Here is an 18,488-nt window from a genome sequence, read left to right as displayed (position 1 = left end):
GCCTTGCGTCGTCGTGCCGCGGGAGAGGGAGGAGGGCTCCGCGCTGCTGCTGGGTCACACGGCTGGGGATGGGAATCCTCCCGCACCGCCAGAGCTGGTTTTCTCGGAGGTTCCCGGGGTGCTGCAGCTCTCAGTGCATGCACGCGGTTGTGTTAAGCTGCACAGAACGCTGCCAAAGGTGTTCTCTTCTAAAAGTTGATCAGAAGCTGTCGTTATCTTAATTGATATCAACCCTTCAAGTGACGTTGTCGTTTTGCAAGGGTGATAAAGAGCAGTGTTTGTGGGGAGGAAAGTGCTGCGTAGGTGAATGCCTGACGCTGTGTGTGTCTTTAGCGATGGAGGCTCCGTATGATGGCACTGAAGTAACTGTGGTCATGGAGGAAATAGAGGACACCTACACTTACACATCACCAGTGCCTTCCAAGAAGAAAAAGAAATACAAAAGTCCTGGTGATCACGGAGAAAAAGCCGAAAAAACCCAGGTAAGTTCTTCCTGTCTTCATTTCTTTATGATCACGGAATGGCCCAGGTTGGAAGGGACCTCGAGAGTCATGAATCTCCCAGCCCCCTGCCACATGCATGGCCACCAACCTCCACATTTAATACAAGACCAGGCTGCCCAGGGCCCCATCCAATCTGGCCTTGAACACCTCCAGGGACGGGGCATCCACAACTTCTCTGGGCAGCCTGTTCCAGCACCTCACCACTTCCATAGTAAAGAACTTCCCCCTGATGTTCAACCTAATCTTGAGTGTCGGGACAGTTTTCCTTCTACCAGTTGATAACAATAAACTTCACAGTACAGTTGAAACACAGTAGTGCAAAACATACTTAAAAAGGCAGCCTTTGGGCTCCTGGCATGTCTTTGTGAGTGCTGCCATTGCTTGTTCTTAAGTTTTAATCATGTGACTCAGAGTCTTGCTCCGTATGGCAGAAGTTCTCTTCAGAATCTTCGCTTTCATCCAGTTTTAAAAATGCATTTACATGTAGAAATGTATCTCACATGCTTGTAGTTTGACCTTGAACCATTGTAAAACCTTGTGCTTTTCTTTTTTGAAGTTGCTGTAGAATGACATTAATGTTTCAGTCTGTTGCATTTCAGATCTGCTTACCTCCTCTACTATTATGATATTTACTTGAAAGTACAGCAAGAGCTTCCCCACCTCCCTCAATCTGAAATCAACAAAAAGATCAGCGAGAGTTGGAGGCTGCTTAGTGTGGCTGAAAAAAGCTATTACTTGGAGAAAGCAAAGCTAGAGAAAGAGGGACTGGACCCAGTAAGTCACCTTTTCTGTCATTCTTTGCCTTGTGAAGAGAGAGGCCAGCGGCTGTATGTTTTGGCACTTAAATGCTTACACAGCACTGTGAGAGAACTGTTAACTGCAGATTCCAGTTTGTATTTTTGTTTCAGACTGCCTGTATGGAAGCAGTGTGTGAGGCAGTGTATTTCTTTTGCCTTTTCTTCAGTCGAGGGATAATGTTTTGAAACTCGAGACAGACATGTCAGTTCATGCTGATGGGAATGGTAGTTATTTTTGTATTATGTCAGAGCAATTGATGGTGAAGTGGATGATAAAATGAGGGCTGAGAGGGGCTCCAAGCTGTCATGTGGAGAACTCTAGTAGAATACTTGAGGGAGCCGTTCGAGCTTTCAGCACTAAAACACTCGTGCAGGACTGAGAACCAAATCCCCCTTTTTCTCTCATTCATTCGTTTCACCCTGTTTTTGCCAACAGAACTCCAAGGTGTCCTCTCGAACTACCGTAGTTCCAGACATTCCAGGTTTCCGCAAGATTCTTCCTCGCTCAGATTATATAATTATTCCCAAAACCACTCTTCAAGAGGACAGGAGCAGGCAGTCACTGGAGCTGCACGTGACACAGGGTCAAGCAGCACCTGAAGGGACAGCTTCCACCAACATCACAAACACCTCCCATGATGCTGTGCAAAATGTCCTTTCTATGGACTCGAGCCACGTTGGCATTTCTGAGCAGTGCATTGCCATTGAAGGACTGTCAGAAGAGACCACTTCCTTCAGACAGTCAGAGGCTGTGGAAGAAGTGGTGGCATCAGAGGTTCTCTCTCACTATGCTGGGCCTGTGACAGATAAAGTGGCTGATGTCCTCTCGGATGAGGCTTCTCTGGAAATGGAAGGGCAGCCATATCAGACAACTCGGGTCATTATCGAAGAGACTCTGGTCAGTGGCTCTGCAGACATCTCCAATGGGAGCATCACTGTGGCCCGTCCTCAGATTCCAGATGGTGTGTCTGTGGTGGCTGTGGTGACTGGGAGGGTGAGTTACTCAAGTAATGCTCTGAATACTGTCAGCTTCTCACCAGAAATGTCTGACTGCTGTTTATCGTGTTTTAATTGAGATTTTTGGTGGCTGCAGGAGATCTTGTATTGCTCAGTAGTGTGGCAAGGAGCAGCTTTTCTAACTCAGTGTTTACTGCAGGTTCTCTGCTAGATGCTGCTGTCACTCCTATCTTGAGATGAGTGGTCAAAGGTTGATTTTTTTTAAATCATTATTTTAACAGTACTTGAGGTGGCTTCCACAGTTGTATTTCAAGGTTTTGGAGTGAAGAAATATTACCTCTGTGCTCTTGAGAACTGTTTTCTTGGTTGCAGAGAAAAGGGAGTCCATTTAGTTTGAGGTGATAGGGATATGTTACAGAAAACATACTGTGTAGTTTTGGGTCTGCTGATTTCAACAGTTTCAAGATATAAAGAGTTAGATAACTTACAGAGCAGACAGGGTAAGGCTGTTGCATTTGAAATGTTCACTCTTTTTTCCTGCTTTCTGGTCTCACAGATCCTCAAGGTATACCTTCAATTGTAGTGTTTGTGAAAGGGTGGAATACAGACCACCTCATGCCTTGTTTTCTGCATGTAATTTCCCTTACACTTCATTTTAGGATACTGAAGAGAGCAGCTCTTCCACACCTGCTACACAGTTCATTATGTTACCTTTGCCAGCTCATTCCGTTGTGGAGAACCCAACATCAATTAAACTGGTAAGAAACCCAGTCTTGTATTTCAAGATACAGATATATTACCGCAGGGTTGCCTTCTGCCAGAGTAGGAAAGGTTTGATCATAGTCCAACTTGAAATCACCACATCAGTTAATGCATTTCTTATCCCTGGCTTTGTGCCTTGTGCAGGCAAATGGAGGTCTCCAACCTCCCAGAGCATTTTATAATCCTATTGCCTTTGTCCTCAAGTTCTTGGAAGCAGACAGAGTACACAGTGGTGTTGCAACCCATCTGGTCAACAGTAGTTTCTGAGAGCAAAAGTCTGCCCTTGTGACAGGAGCATGAGTTCCCTGGTCACTTGGATGGCTGTCACTTTAGCCATGTGATGGTAGATGAACAGTGACCTCAGGTTTTGAAAATTCACAAAAAAGTTTGTTTGCAAAAGTTTGCACAAGGAAGAGTGGCATTATTTCTATAATCTTGTCACTCCAGCCACCTGGCTTTTTGTAGCCACTGAGAGACTTCACTGTACAGTCAGCACAGCAGCTTCTTGTGTTGTATAAGGCGGTGGGAAGATCTGTTGTCTTGCATCCCCGTGCTTCTAGCAGGTGGAACACTGCAGATATTTGTAGAAGTTCCTAGTGTGATGTTTGCCTAAGTGTCTCAGGGAAGATGGAGATACCTCAGGTATTTATTCCTGAGAAGCACCTAGCTTAAGTGGTCTATTTTCCTTAATGGCAGCACTTGCATTTCTAGGAAAAAGACGTAGTTACAGACTGACAGCACAACAGCTCCCTCAGGAGTGGCAATATGGAATCCTGAAAAATGATGCGCTGACAGAAGCTCCACGTGTAGATTTAGTGTTTTTGGCAAAAATGAAAGACTGGTTTATTTGTCTTTGTAAATAGTGCCTGGTGGTGCTGCTGGTATTACAGTAGCTTATAGTGAGTGACAGTAAGGCACCAGGGAGTATTTTAGCACTGCACACCACAACATATTACCTTACTGATGAAAACGGTCTTCACATCACAAGCATTTGTTTCCTTCAAACACTGTCACTCCGACACAAATGCATCATTTAAATCTTGCCTCACTGTGGACTGCTGTTTGAATCATTTTGTACCATTGTATTATGACTTTTTCAAATGCACTGTTGGAAGTGCAAGGTTAGCTTCACCTGTAGGTTATATGCATTGCTTATCTCTGCTCTGCAATTTAAACCAAATTCTGTTAACACTGAACGTCTGTGTACAGACAGGACACTTGAATTCAGTGTAATTACGGTGCTGACTCACTGATACAAATGAGTGTTGGCTGATGAATAATAGTGAAGAGCAGGCCATTTGCTAGATAACATTTGTAAAGTACTTTCTAGGAAAAGGGAGTGATGCGCACAGCTTGGTATCTTTTCAGCTCTGTAGAGAAATCCTTGACAACTCTTGTTTCAGACAACCACCTACACTCGCAGGGGACACGGGAACTGCACCAATCCTCGCTGTTCGTTCACTTACGTCACCAGGCATAAGCCACCAAAATGCCCCAAATGTGGGAACTTCCTTGGAGGGAAATGGATCCCAAAGGTAAATTGGCTTTTCATTCTCTTTGATTTCAGACAAAATTGAGTTGTTGAATGGAAAAAGTCTCTCCCCACATGCTATGCAAGTTGCTGACAACTCTACTAGCCATGCTCTCAAATACTTGCTCCTTAAACCACAGCAGTGTAAACATAATTATTCAGCTCTCAACAGATAGGCTTGTTCTATTAGTCTGAAATAGGACCCTTTGGGCTCAAGTTAAGGGATATTCTCTGTAAAAACTTTTGTGGCTTTATATGAATTTGTCCTGAACTTACTTCATTTTGTGTCTTGTAACACAAAGGAAAGTACAGCAACAGCAGCATAGTAACAAAGTCCTAGGATGCAACAGGGGAGAACTTGCTAAAATGCGACAGCCACAGAAACAAAGGAAAAAAGCTGCTTACTTTTGGAAGTTTGGAAGGCTTCAGGTACACAGGGATCTCCAGTAAGAGCCCCTTACCTCCACTGCCAACCCTTAAATGAGGTCTGGGAAGGGGTGGATCCTGGCTCCACCCCTTCTGGTCACTCAGGTACATTGCACACACCTGAGCTCCCTTGGGCTGGCCCTGCCTTCCCACCAGATGCTCAATCACTGGTTCAAGCCCTGACTTGCATTTCTGCTACAGTGTCTACATCCATGAAGTGTTTAGTTTCAAAAAGTTCTTCAAACAGATTACGCACTTTGTAGTGTCCCAGCTGATCACTGGGCTTTCCACGTGCTAGGAAACAAATAGTGATGATGGTTTATTATCTTTGGTGCTGTAAACATACTGAAGTGGATAGGTGGCTAACTGTAAATACATGGTTCTGCCTGAATATGTCATGCCTGCCCTGTTAAATCCTACACTGATTAGAACTAAAATGAGGGAAGTTTTCCTTCTCTTTTTCAGTTTTATTCTGCTCTTCTGGGAACATGTTTGTGTAAACAGTTCCACTTATGGTGTCACTTCTTGGAGAAAAATATGCATCAGCAATTTTTTCTTAGACTGGTAATAACATCAGTAAAACAGAAACTGAATATATACACACCTTCCTGTTCCTTAGATAAAAGATTAGGTTAGAAGACGTCTGTTTGTCAAAAACTAGAATATTCTCCTGAGTATAACCTCTGTAGAAAGCTTAGAATCCATATGTTTATCATGCCAGAAACTCTTGACTCCATTCCTCTGATAGCATTTGTGGATTACCTGTTCAGTGCTCCATCTTCATTGACCCCAATGCATGACTTCTGTAGCTTCAATGACAAGACTTCACTTCAAGTTGAAAAACCTTCACGTGTAATTCTGTGTTTCCTGACTCCCTCAGCTGCATGCTTTTCTGAGTGCTACTACAGCCCTTTGCACTACGCTGCAGTTCTACCCCATAGCTGCACGTTCTGTGTCTAGGGACCTTTAGTTCTCCAGCAGTGTGGAAGAGCAGGCAGCATCAGAGAGCTGAGGATAGGAAAGGAGCCCTTGGATGAATTTGTGGTATTGATGCTAATAGTGATATTTGAGAGAGTTTAAGGGTGACTGTTTCTTCAAAGTGTCTAAAAATAAAACTAGAGAATCATAGAATCATAGAATGGCCTGGGTTGAAAGGGCCACAATGCTCATCCAGTTTCAACCCTCCTGCCATGTGCAGGGTCGCCAACCACCAGACCAGGCTGCCCAGAGCCACATCCAGCCTGGCCTTGAATGCCTCCAGGGATGGGGCATCCACAACCTCCTTGGGCAACCTGTTCCAGTGTGTGACACTACCCTCTGAGTGAAAAATTTCCTCCTAAGCCTCCCCTGTCTTAGTTTAAAACCATTCCCCCTTGTCCTATTGCTATCCATGCTTGTAAACAGTCGTTCCCCCTCCTGTTTATAGACTCCTTTCAAATATTGGAAGGCCACAATGAGGTCTCCCCGCAGCCTTCTATTTTCCAAGCTAAACAATCCCAGTTCCCTCTACCTTTCCTCATAGGAGAGGTGCTCCAGCCCTCTGATCATCTTAATGGCCCTCCTCTGGACCCGCTCCAAGATCTCCACGTCCTTCCTGTGCTGGGGGCTCCAGACCCGGACACAGTTCTCCAGATGGAGCCTCACAAGAGCCAAGTAGAGGGGGGCAATCACCTCCTCTCCGTGCTGGCCACCCCTCTTTTAACGCAGCCCAGAACACAGTTGGCCTTCCAGGCTGCAAGCAAACACTGCTGGCTCACGTCCAGCTTCTCATCTACCAGGACCCCCAAGTCCTTCTCCACAGGGCTGCTCTCAAGGGGTTCTCCTTGCCCTTGGCCTTACTGAACCTCATTAGGTTCTCATGGGCCCACTTCTCCAGCCTGTCCAGGTTTCTCTAGATGGCTTCCCCTCCATCCAGTATAGTGACTGCAGCACTCTGCAACGCGCTCTGCACCAATGGTAGATAGAATATTAACAGGGACATTCCCATTGTAGAAGATGTTATCTTTCTGCTCTTGTGTGCAATTCATTGCTTAGGCACTCCTAATGTTACTGTTTTGATCCGGCATTGGATAGGGCACGGGCAAACCAGACTGAAGGGAACCTGCTTACCTGCAAAAGCTTAAACCTCTGAAATGTGATCATCTCTTTGTTTCCAGGAAAAGCAACCAAAAAGCAAATCTGAGCCTAATTCAAGCACTTCTCTGAAAACTCCTGCAACTAAAAGAGGTCAGCAGTCAATGTTCTCAGACTCAGTGGCTGTTGGTGAGAGTACCTCCAAGTCTGCCCTGGAAAGCTCCGAAGCGGTCAGCCAGCTGCTGAATGCTGTGCCTGATGGAGGGCAAATGGAGGAGACCGAGTGGGAGGAAGTAATCATCTCTGATGCTCACATTCTTACAAACAACGTGCTTGCTGAAGATGGAGGAAGTGCTGCTGGAGTGACGCTGGGTCAAGGGAGCCAACTGCAAGGAGACTCTTCTGCAGAGCAGGCAGAAAAAGATAGCAGAGGGCTGGGAATGCCACCATCTTCCGAGGTGCTGAGTACAAATGCCTCTGCAAAAAAGCCTGTGGTGTGAGTCAGTTTTCCATATGTTATGGGAATGTGTGATGTCTGTTGTGTATTGATGGGACAAATCCAAGAAATCGAAGACTGCTGGCAGTGCTTCACGCGAGACCCATTCTGTGTACCGTCTGCTTTCTGCCAGTTCAGGATTGTTCCTTTGAGATAGTTTTGTCCATCAAAGCTATTTTTTTCTTTTAAGTGACAATTAAATTACTGTAGTAGTCTCAGTGCAGATGTATCTTTAGCGCAATTTTCCTTTCTACTACAATAGCTGTGATGATCGTGCTAATAAAGCACAATTCAGGAAAGAGAAGAAAATTGAGGGTGAGAAGGAAGACATGGAATTTTTTTCCGATTGTAGCTCTTGTCTTTTAGAATTGATGCTCCAGCTGCTGCACACAAAGGGCAAGAAGTAAAGAGTAAACCAAGACCGAAGCCCTCCTTGCTGGCTGCAGCAAGGCCCATGCGAGCAATTCTGCCCGCACCAGCCAGCGTGGGGAGAGAAGCCAGCACTGAGCAGGCTAGCAAGAGACAGGCGTTTGCGAATACTGGTAAAATACTGGGTCTCTGGTATGCTTTGGGAGTGATTGTCTTTCCTCACCATATTGAAGGGTCTTTGTCAAGTAATGAGATATGTCTGAAGGGAGACAGTGAGCTATCCTAGGTAAAAAATACCCTCCTTCTCTTTCTAACCAGAAGGGCAGGTAAATGGTGCATGAAACACCTGCTTGGATCATTTCAAGTTCAGAGGAAAATATCTCATGTGACTGTGGTGTCATTCACAAAGACCATGTTCCCATGTCTAACCTGCTGTGCTCTTTTCCCTCTTCAAGACAAACATCCTCCTGTGAGAACGTCAGGCTTGAAGCCCAGTACACTGAAGCAGTTGGGCCAGTCAGTTCTGCAGCCACCCAGTGCTGAGGAGCGCAAGGTACCTGTGGTTTGTTCTTCAAATGCACATTTTTGTCTTTGGCATTTTTTTCCCTAGACCGGAGGGATGGAAGATAGAATATGACAGTGTAGCAGCCTGATGATGATGGAAATTGTGGCTGTTGGTTTTTAGGAGGTGGCTCTGAAGCAGTGTGAATTCTAGATAGCTGAGGTTAGGAACTGAACTGCTGTTGCTGTTGGACAGTCCTTTGGTTGGTTGCTTTGAGAACTTCCAGTAGCTTCCAGAAGATGTTACGAGGTCTGGTAGCATTTTGATAATCTGAAATATAACACTGACTTTATACTGAGGGAGTCTGTGAAAGATGATTGAGTAAAGAAGCAAAGCTTGCAAATATGCTCAAATACTTCTGTATTTTAAAGCCTTGGTATGCAAAGCAGTGTTTGGTAATCCATGGATATTAATGAACATTTTCAGATTTCTTGAGAGGGGGAAAAAAAAAAGCTAATATGTATTTACTTACAAGATGTGAGTATTCCATTGCAGGTATCTCACAGGTGGTATTTTTTTCTGCTTTCAATGCAGCTCCACAGTGGTTTGACCAACAGGGCATCACAGGTTAAAGTAGTGGAGGTCAAACCAGACGTCTTCCCATCCTACAAGTACAGCTGCACTGTAACTTTGGTGAGAATTCTTCAGATGATCTGAGTTACACTGTGGGAATTGTTATCTCTGGGATGAGGCTGCTCTCATGGCTTTTGTTTAACTGACTTACAGAAACGTGTTTTGTATTTGATGTGGGGAAATGTGGGCCATGTATGTCATCTGTTGACCTATCTAGTCTGACTGTGATATGTTGCAGTCATGTTAAGAACTGGATTATTTTCATACCTGCATTGTCACCATCCCCTGTAAGTGTTAGGGGGGAGATTTGGTGGTTTCTATGTTGAATGGGTGGAGTATCCGTGGTCTCTGGGATTTGACCCAGAACATTTGGGTGCCAGTTAAAATATTGTGTACAAAGTGACAAGGCCATTATATAACCTTCACACTAAGTGCTAGGGAAAAGCATATGATATTCCAGCAGACTGTTCTACAGTCATGGTCAGCAAATGTAATTCTTGTGTCCTTCCAGGATTTGGGATTGGCAACATCACGTGGCAGAGGGAAATGCAAGAACCCATCTTGTAGTTATGTGTATACAAACAGGCACAAGCCACGAATCTGCCCAAAGTGTGGCTATAATCTTGCCAAAGACAGAGCTGAGAAAACAGGGAAATCTCTGGTAAGGTTTGATCTTTCAAAGGGATGTTGTGGAGTGGATGAGGAAGTTTGCAAGTTCCCATGAGAACGTGTTAATTTTTTTTTTCCCGTTTGGTAAGTCTGCTTCTAACAGAGCAACGTTAGTTACTGCAGTACTTGTGATAATGTTTTCTTCTGTTCAGCTTCTGCAGCAGTGGTGCTTCAGGCTCACAGTGAGACTGACAGCACTCCATTCTACCACTGGATGTCTCTGTAGCTTACAAATGTTTACAGCATGTTGGTACGTGCTTGGGAACCCATCCCTGAAGTCACAGTTGTGTCAGCTTAGTGGAACTTCAGACTTCATCAAAAAACTCCCAAGCCTGGTCTCCTTTGTGACCAGTTTGTGGCAAATGTACATCTTGTACATCTGAGTACATCCTGTGTTAGAGCTTCCTATTTTTAGGGGTTTGTAGTGCAGCTTTACTTCCAGACTGAATTTATTTCTGGATGTAGTATTTTTTTTTCTGTTGTGGAAAGATGATGTTCAAGATATCTCCTCTTGTTCTGCTGGGTGTAAATAATGAATTGTGACCTTCATTTGGTTTTCGGGTTTTTTTTGCATTTGAAGTTTCAAAGCTTAGCTTTTCTCTCACAGAATGATTATTTCAAAAGCCAGCATTTTAGGCTGTGTGGTAATTTGACTCTTCCACTTCTTATAAAATGTATTTTGAAGAGCCTGGCTTTGTGCACTGTTTAAAAACAAACAAAAAGCAAAATAAAACTCCCCAAACCCAACAAACTGAAGTGGCCCATGTGAAACCCACACATAAGCAGATGTGTAAGGAACAGTAGCACACTTAGCTCAGCTTGCATTTTGAGAGGCGTGTGGCTTGTCTCTTCCTCATTTATTTTGTTTTTTTTTCCCCTTAATTTTCTGCTTTAGTTGTATTCAGCATTTCAGTCGCATGGCTCAGTGTTATCTCTGTGCTTTTGGACTGATTGTTTGTCTCACTGCTAAACTAGACAGGAAAACAGATGGAAGTTTGGCAGAAGGGTTGATGTGATTAAAATAGATTGGTCTGTGTATGTTCTCTCAGTTCTTCTGAGTCAACTAGAGTTTGATCCTGTGTATTTGACTTGGTGGAGGGGCGTATGTCTGAGAGAAAGGATTGTAGCAGATCAACTGGAATCCATCAGTGTATTCCACACATGGCAAGGCTTGGTTCCTGTGTAACACTTGTCTGTTCTGGCTCCTATGGAGTATGCAGACTGCTGTAGCTAGGAAAATGTGGATGATGGCATATGGAGACAGGCAGTGATGTTTGACAGAAGTATTGAAGGCTTTGTTGCCCTGTTGATCCCGATCCTGATCCTCAGTCCCTGCAGTAATGCTCCATTTAGTGATAAGCCTACGATGAACTAGTGATACAACAGAAGTTCCCCAAAAGGCCATGCTGTGAAGAAGTATTTTGGGTGAAGTGACTTAGGCCTGAAACTACAATCTGCGGTCAGTGGAGTGCAGTGAAGTAGAAGTCAAGTCTTCTGGGAACAGAGGTCACTGTGCTGCTGCTACCTTTTGTGACTTCTGTCGGCTTCTTCGTATTTCATCCCCACACTTGCCTAGTTTAAAATGTGTTTTGTTTGCTTTCTAGGAGGTCAGTCCAGGTCAGCCTGATGTGCTGAACACCAGTGAGCCCCTAACCCCATCCCAGAAAGAGATCCAGCGTCAATCCACCCTACAGCTGCTGCGCAAAGTAATGCAGATCCCAGAGAATGAATCGGAGCTGGCTGAGGTCTTCACACTCATCCATGAACTGAACAGCTCACGGCTCATCCTGTCCAACGTGAGTGAGGAGGCAGTCACCATAGAGCAGACCTCCTGGTCAAACTACTACGAGTCTCCGTCTGCGCAGTGCCTCCTCTGTAACAGCCCTCTGTTCAAAGGGGGACAGAAGTAAGATTATGTTTTAGACTTGTGGCTCTTTAAACCCTGTGCTGATATTCTCTGTTACAAGTATGCAAGAAATAATATTTGCTTTAACTCCAATTCTGAAGCTGGTGTAAGTGACGGTATGCTACATGTCTGTGGGAAGGGCTTCTCTGGATAACTCTAAGCAGTTCCTGTTTCTCCTGTACCATTCACTTTGCCATGGTTGCTATTACCATACAGCAGGAGAGCTTCATCAAAGCGTAATTGCTAAGTCTAGGTTTGATTTTTTTTGAATGAAGTCTTCGTTATTCATCCCCTATTTGTTTTCCATTCTGATGTTTTGAGGCTGACAGGCAAAACTGTGGGATTATAGATGCATGTTACATGATTTCCCTTTTTCTTTCTCTTCCCAGTCTGAATGTTTGCCGTGTGGATCGTTATGATGTTTCCATTCTTTTTATAGCCTAGCATGGGCTTGAGTGAAGCTTTTCTTGGACCCAGTGCCCAAAAACCCAAAAGACTCTGCAACTACAATGCATAGGCTAGATTCCCTTACCTAGTTCTGCATAAAAGCCCGTAGGATATCTCCTTCCTGCCTGCATCGGCTCTAATTAAACTGCTGCCAGTGGAAGGGAGAGCTAACTTTGAATTTTAATTCCTGTTTTCTTGGGTGGACAGCTGCATTTCTGCCACTAGGGTGCAACTGGCATTTTCCTGTCTGAACTTCCCCCTTGGATCCTTGTGGTAAGGGAATGGGCCTTTCTGAATCTGTGCGTGTGCTGGGACTGATTTGGGCAGAGCTTGTTCTTAGACACCATTTGCTGCTCTGTAACAGTAAGGCTGATACTTCTCTCAGGGCACCTGGCCTGTACGTTTTCTACATCTCTCAAATCCCGTGTGTTCAATATGTGGAGCTCTAGTGCTGTGTAAAGAATGTGAACAGTGACCTGACTGTGCCAGGGAAATCTATTTAAAAATTTAAAATTTTCTGTCTGATGTGAATTTATGTGAACTGTCTGGGACTGACGTATGAGTGAACCAATCTGAACTCAAACAACTTAAGTTACTGCAGTCCTGGACTGAAAAATCTGTTGGCTTAAGTCTGAGCTGTCTTTTGCTTGTCTGTTACAGTTCCCTTGCTGGTCCTCAGGAGTGCTGGCTGCTGACAGCTAATAGATTACAGGTGGTTACAGCTCAGGTCAAAGTGTGCTTGAACCTGCAGTGTTTGGCTCTCCATAGCTTCACTGATATTTACACAGGTAGGAAAAAAATGAATGTAGAAACTTACAGCATGAGTACAGACTGACACCATCAGAAGCCTTGGGACTGTATCAGCAAATTGTCTGCACAGAAAAGCCTCTTATGTGCCCCATTGTTTTAGATATTATTATTTTTTACTTGAATTCTCCTGTTTCTGTAAGTAAACCTGTATTTGTATGAATGAATACTTTGAGGAAGACCATGCCTGGCTTCCTTGTTGTCAATCTCCTCTGTCCAAGGGATAAATGCTGGGAACAGTTATGGAAGCACTGTCCAGCTATATCCATCTATTTTTGAGCTGTACCTTTATAAGCACTTTGCGTATCAGTAAGGAATGTATTTCATTGTGAGGGATATCTGGAACCATACAGGCAATAACTATCTGTTATAATTGCAGGCCTTTTCAACGTGGGTAACAAGTTACTTGTGAGCTTGGATCTTCTGTTTGCAATCCGGAACCACATCAAACTTGGAGAGGATCCCAGAGTGGCTGTTGGCAATATTCTCAACTCTGTTCAGGAGCAAACTGGTGGGTTTTCCCCTTTGTTTTTTACCATAACACACTAAATTCTGTGACCTGTTGAAGTCTGTTAAGTTAAAAAGGAAAAATCCACCTCTTCTGGTATGGTAGGTTTCTGTGAAATGACTTCCTAAACCCAACAGTACCTTTGTGACCAGTTCTCCTTAGCATTTCTCTGCAGGACAGGTTTGTTTTTCTCCTGCGTAGGAGAGTTCTACTACCTCTTCACTGACTGTAGGAAGTGAAAGCTGTAACGGCGGCGTGTTCTCCTTTCAGAAAAAAGCCTGAGCCCAGACGAGCAGATTCAGCTCCAGGAACTGCTGTGCAATGGCTACTGGGCCTTTGAGTGCCTCACTGTCCGGGATTACAATGATATGATCTGTGGAATCTGTGGCATAACCCCCAAGGTGGAAATAGCCCAGAGAAACGTAGAAAATGTTCTGGCACTGAAAAACATAGAGGTAAGCTTTTCAGAGACTTTGCATCCTGTTCATATTCAAAGCAGATCATAAAGACTTTTGCTGAGTCTGGTCTTTGCAATGGACAACAATTACGTGATGTCTTTGTGAGCAGTTTTCTGCTGATGCTTGGCAAGAGGATGTGGCTGGAGTGGTGATGTTTGCACTTCCTCATAGAGCTGTTTGGAGAAAACAAAATCCTTAGTGCCTGGACCACAGCTTTAGTCCAGCTGCCTGACAGTAGGGACCTTGGATGAAATTTGCCTTCCTCCTGTGATACAAAATAACTTTTTTTTTTTTTTAACTTCTTTTTCCTGGAGCTGCTGTCTTTCCAAATGGAGAAAAATGCCCTTGTTGTACTATGCAGAACATCTGGTTTTATGTCAAATAAATGGTTTTGAAGTGATTATGGGGAGCTCCAGGACAGAAAAGGAGCCTGATGTCATCCTGCTATACTTGGGATGACCACTCTTCTGGGTAGTCTTTGTGCTTTGAGTGAGGCTGATGCCAATTACAAGTGAGCTGTGGTTATTTTTGTTTGACCAGTTTGTTCTATTGCTCTTTCTAGTTTACTTGGCCAGAATTCTTGTCATCAAGTGAAGTGAATGTGGAAGACTTCTGGTCCACAATGGAGACAGAGGTGATCGAGCAGGTGGCTTTTCCTTCTAGCATCCCCATCACAAAGTTTGATGCTTCTATTGTTGCTCCTTTCTTCCCCCCATTGATGAGAGGAGCTGTGGTCATCAATACTGAGAAGGACAAGAACTTGGATGCGCAGCCAGTGCCAGGTAATGGCTGGGGTGCTTATTAGGAACTTGATGTGGTGATGATTTCTTACCTGAGAACAAATGGTTCCTGCTTTTGCAGGTAATGGGAGTGCCTTGGTGAGGCTCCTTCAGGAAGAAACCTTCAGGCTTGAGCTGATAAGCTCTTACAGTGAGGAAGAGCTGCGGAGCTTTCTGACACAGTGCAGCATTCCCTGGGAGCCCTCAGATACAAAGGTAATGGCTAATTTGCCCACATATACCAGTCTGCGTGAGTGGAGCTGTTTGTCACTGTCTTTCCCTAAATTGCACTTGCCAGCTTAGATAATAAAGTTTTCATTTGACTGTGCCAGGGGCAGGAGTGGGTTAGAAAGGTGCCTGCAGATTATAGGATTACTTACACGTTGTAAAAGAAATTTAACTTTGGAGACTGGAAAAAAAGAAGCCTGTAATTACCTTGTCACAGATTCCACATCATGTAATTGCTTGGCATCCTCGTGGTGCTGACTGGAATTAGGAGGTTATTGGACAATGCGTAAATGAGCATTTGGAAGACCTTGCCTGCAGCCTGCTCTGTCTTTGGGAGAGTCCATTAGTTTGTCATATACAGACTGTCTCTGGTGCCTGTTTTTTTCTAGGACCAGCTCTGTTACTCCCTCCTGGCTCTCTATGACTTTGTTCAGAATGGGACAAGCATCAGGCAAACTTCTGCTTACCACACAGGAGGAAAGATCTACAAAGTGTGTCCACATCAGGTAAGGAAGGCTGGAGTTAGCAGTAGCCTTCTCTTACCTGAGAGACCAGTGTGGAGTTCCTTTGTTAAATAAAATCAGTCCAGTGGGTCTCTCTGAGCCTCAGGCATGAAACGTGCTGCCTCTGGGGCCTGGCGTGTGAGCAGTCCTGCAGGAGATCTTGAGGCTGACTGGTGATGGGAAATCTGTCAGATGCCTCTGCTGAGGTGAAACTGCACACCGTGAAGTGATTATGTGTGATGAGGAAACAGTGTCTTCAGAGAAAGTAGCTGTCTGATTACTGTATTGTCTGGAATACCTGAAAAGAAGCTTAATTTATTCTTCTTCATTTTCTATTGTTGTCAGTTTTCAGTTTTATTGTGCTGCTTGGTACTAATCCTTTTCTTTCCAGGTTGTGTGTGGCTCAAAGTACATAGTAAGAGGAGAAAATGCTCGGGATCATGTGGACCTGCTGGTTTCCTCACGTCACTGGCCTCCAGTGTATGTTGTCGATACGGCCTCTTCAGTGGCACTATGTGCAGACGTATACTGTCCTGACTTGACTTCCCAGCTGTGGGGGAAAAATCAAGGCTGCTTCTCTGACCCTATGGATCCTCCAGCGGTTAGTTATGTCCACCTACAAAAACCTACAATAAAACTGATTTATATAGTGTTTATAGGCAGGGGGAAGTGCCCCGTAGCAGTTCAACTCGTGAACTTTGGAGCATGTAGCTTGTTTTGACTCACTGCTCTGAAACTACTGCTATTACTTGAGAAATGGGATAGGAAGAGGGCCTCTAGTGCCTTGGGATTATCTATAGGGGCATTAGAGTGGGAAAGGGAGCGTACAGAAACGACTACGTTTGTGCCATTCAGAAGCATGACTCAGGTTGCTGTTCTGCTTGGAATTCAGCTGAATGGTAGTTTTATCTTGTTCTTAATTATGGGGAGGTTTGTTCTGGTTCTACCTGGTGTGTGTCTCTCTCCCAGTACGTCTCCTGCCCCGAACTGCTGGACCAGCACTACAGTGTAGACATGACTGTGGCTGAGCACTCCGTTCAGCACCCAATCACCAAGTCGACAGCACGCCGAATTGTTCACACGGGTTTGGAGCACAACAGTCACCACGATCCAACGGCTCGGCACCACTGCATCTCCCTGTGCCGAGAGCTGGAGCCTTACAGCACCATCATCACTGCTATCAGTGACAGCAAAACTAGCAACATCCGCCAAAGGCCCATCACCTTTGAGAATGCCACACATTATTACCTCTACAATCGCCTTATGGACTTCCTCACCAGCAGGGAAATTGTGAATCGGCAGATCCAGGAGATTGTACAGAGCTGTCAGCCTGGGGAGGTGGTAATTCGTGATGCTCTCTACCGGCTCGGAGTGGCACAGATTAAAACAGAAACAGAAGAGGATGAAGAAGAGAAGCAGGAAGATGATAAAGACGTTGCTTAGTAACAAACCAACTTGCTGGTTTCTCTTTCTGGTTGTGGGCTGGGCCAGCTTCTGCAGGGTTTGGGCAGCTGTCTGGCTCAAGAACTTATTTTTACAGATTGGAGGTGTAGTAGCGGTGGCTTTGACTGCTGTTAATGACCAAAGAGCTGTGTGCTTCCAGAGTGTCACAAATGCTGCTGTGAGTGGGTCTGCCACGCTCCTTGCTGAAGGCTGCAGCACCCTCTGTGTGAGGTGTGTGATGGACCCACTCTTCAGCTGTGTGCAGTGTTGCTCTCCCTGCAGTTGGAAAGTGGAGAAGCAAATGATGTTTCTGGTAGCAGGGGGTACGCATGGCCAAGTGCACAGGTTTCTTAATTCTGAATCTTGCTTGCTGACTTCTTTGTGCATACTGGTGGCAGGGCTTGAGGACATGGGAATAGGTTCAAAAGGCAGACAGCTAATTCGTTCCAAAAAGTTCCAGACAGATTAGGTTAGGACAGTGGCTCCTGCTTGGAAATCCTGCAGAGCTCTCACACATGGGTTTCAGGGAGTCCTTAGCTGAAGAGGAGGAACCATGAAGCTTTAAGGTATCCTGTCTGAGAGCCTCCCTAAAGGCTGCCATTCTGAAGCCAGGATTGAGAGTACTGTGGGTGCTAAACTGTCTGGAATTATTTGTCCCCTCACATGAGCACTAATAATTTAGAAGCTGAAACACATAGCAAGTAAATGGTGTTCTGTACATTAAGAGTTTACCTGTCAGGCCCCAGGGAATCAAGTTCGTTGGGGGGCTGTATGAGGTGTTAGCTGTGAAAATAGGAAGGACACTCCCATTTCTATGCTGTCCTCTTGAATGCTTTCTGTTGTTGTTTTGTTTAAGGACTTGAATTTCTGTTACTGTGCCCTTAGAACTGAGTCACAAAGACTGTGAGATCAAGGAGAAACTGCAGGATTGCCAGAGTGAGCAGAGTTGTGAGGTCCTCCCTCAGAATAGGCACTGGAGAGCTGCATCAACATGTGCGGTCTCAGCACCCTAGGTGTCTTATTCACCTTGCCTGTGTCCCACAGCACTTGTGAGGAGCCTCTTGCTGTCCTGGCTGCTTTCTCAGCCCCTGCAGCATGTCTAAAGAACACCTCAGGCTCTGGCTGTAAAGCCGTGTGTCTTGCTGTCAATTCTCTTTGGTTGTCACTGGCACCAAAGCTGAAGGGTTTTTTTTTGCTGTGCTGCAGAGGAGAGGGTGATGTTGAACTGGGAAGGGAGTTTATTTTGTCTGAGTGAGCAGGGGGGAAGATTCAGAGGCTTGTGGTGTGGTTGAAAATTCCCTTCTGTGAAGGGGAACCTATTGAGTACCGTACTGTAAAAGTAAATGTATCAAGTCTGAGCACATGCAGTAATTATGGCTTGGGGTTTTTCTGTTAAGAACATTAACTTATTATAAGAGATGCTAGTGACTTTTTTCAGTCAGTGATAAAATTTAATAAATTATCTCCAATTTTGGGGGTGAAACTGCGGCCGAGTGAGTTGTTTTTTGCCTACAAGACCTGAAGACTGCAGTGGGAAAGAGTACAAGCACTGTGTGTGTGTAAACTGTGCTTCCAGTCTGCACAGACAGAAAACCCGGTATTCCCAGAAGCAATGTGGTATGAGAAGAACAGCTCAAGAAATTGTTCAGGCCCTTGTATAACTCCTAGGGTTTTTGGTGAGTGTATATATA

General features: G+C 44.8%; 1 protein-coding gene across 1 annotated transcript; it reads left to right on the top strand.

The window, feature by feature from the left end:
- Positions 1-71: 71 nt before the first annotated feature.
- Positions 72-18,285, top strand: HMGXB3 (HMG-box containing 3). The gene is made up of 20 exons (XM_031555660.1): positions 72-482; positions 1,014-1,030; positions 1,103-1,277; positions 1,737-2,294; positions 2,917-3,015; positions 4,423-4,554; positions 7,133-7,545; positions 7,912-8,087; positions 8,370-8,467; positions 9,011-9,109; positions 9,561-9,710; positions 11,323-11,624; positions 12,732-12,859; positions 13,258-13,389; positions 13,657-13,841; positions 14,407-14,626; positions 14,706-14,839; positions 15,241-15,357; positions 15,746-15,955; positions 16,324-18,285. The coding sequence occupies exons 1-20, from the start codon at positions 336-338 to the stop codon at positions 16,795-16,797; spliced, it is 3,966 nt and encodes a 1,321-aa protein (XP_031411520.1). The 5' UTR covers positions 72-335; the 3' UTR covers positions 16,798-18,285.
- The last annotated feature ends 203 nt before the right edge of the window (positions 18,286-18,488 follow it).

The sequence above is a fragment of the Meleagris gallopavo genome, chromosome 15 (assembly GCF_000146605.3).
Source record: "Meleagris gallopavo isolate NT-WF06-2002-E0010 breed Aviagen turkey brand Nicholas breeding stock chromosome 15, Turkey_5.1, whole genome shotgun sequence".
Lineage (NCBI taxonomy): Eukaryota > Metazoa > Chordata > Aves > Galliformes > Phasianidae > Meleagris > Meleagris gallopavo.
Note: the sequence above shows the minus strand (reverse complement) of the source record. Positions and strands in the feature narration are given on the sequence as shown.

What these genes read in the sequence shown, in the direction of transcription:
- HMGXB3 (XM_031555660.1), top strand. Translation starts at nt 336, where the DNA reads ATGGAGGCTCCGTATGATGGCACTGAAGTAACTGTGGTCATGGAGGAA. An exon ending in TGGCTGTGGTGACTGGGAGG is followed by an intron (nt 2,295 to 2,916) that starts GTGAGTTACTCA and finishes ACTTCATTTTAG; the next exon opens with GATACTGAAGAGAGCAGCTC. An exon ending in CTCTGTTCAGGAGCAAACTG is followed by an intron (nt 13,390 to 13,656) that starts GTGGGTTTTCCC and finishes TTCTCCTTTCAG; the next exon opens with AAAAAAGCCTGAGCCCAGAC.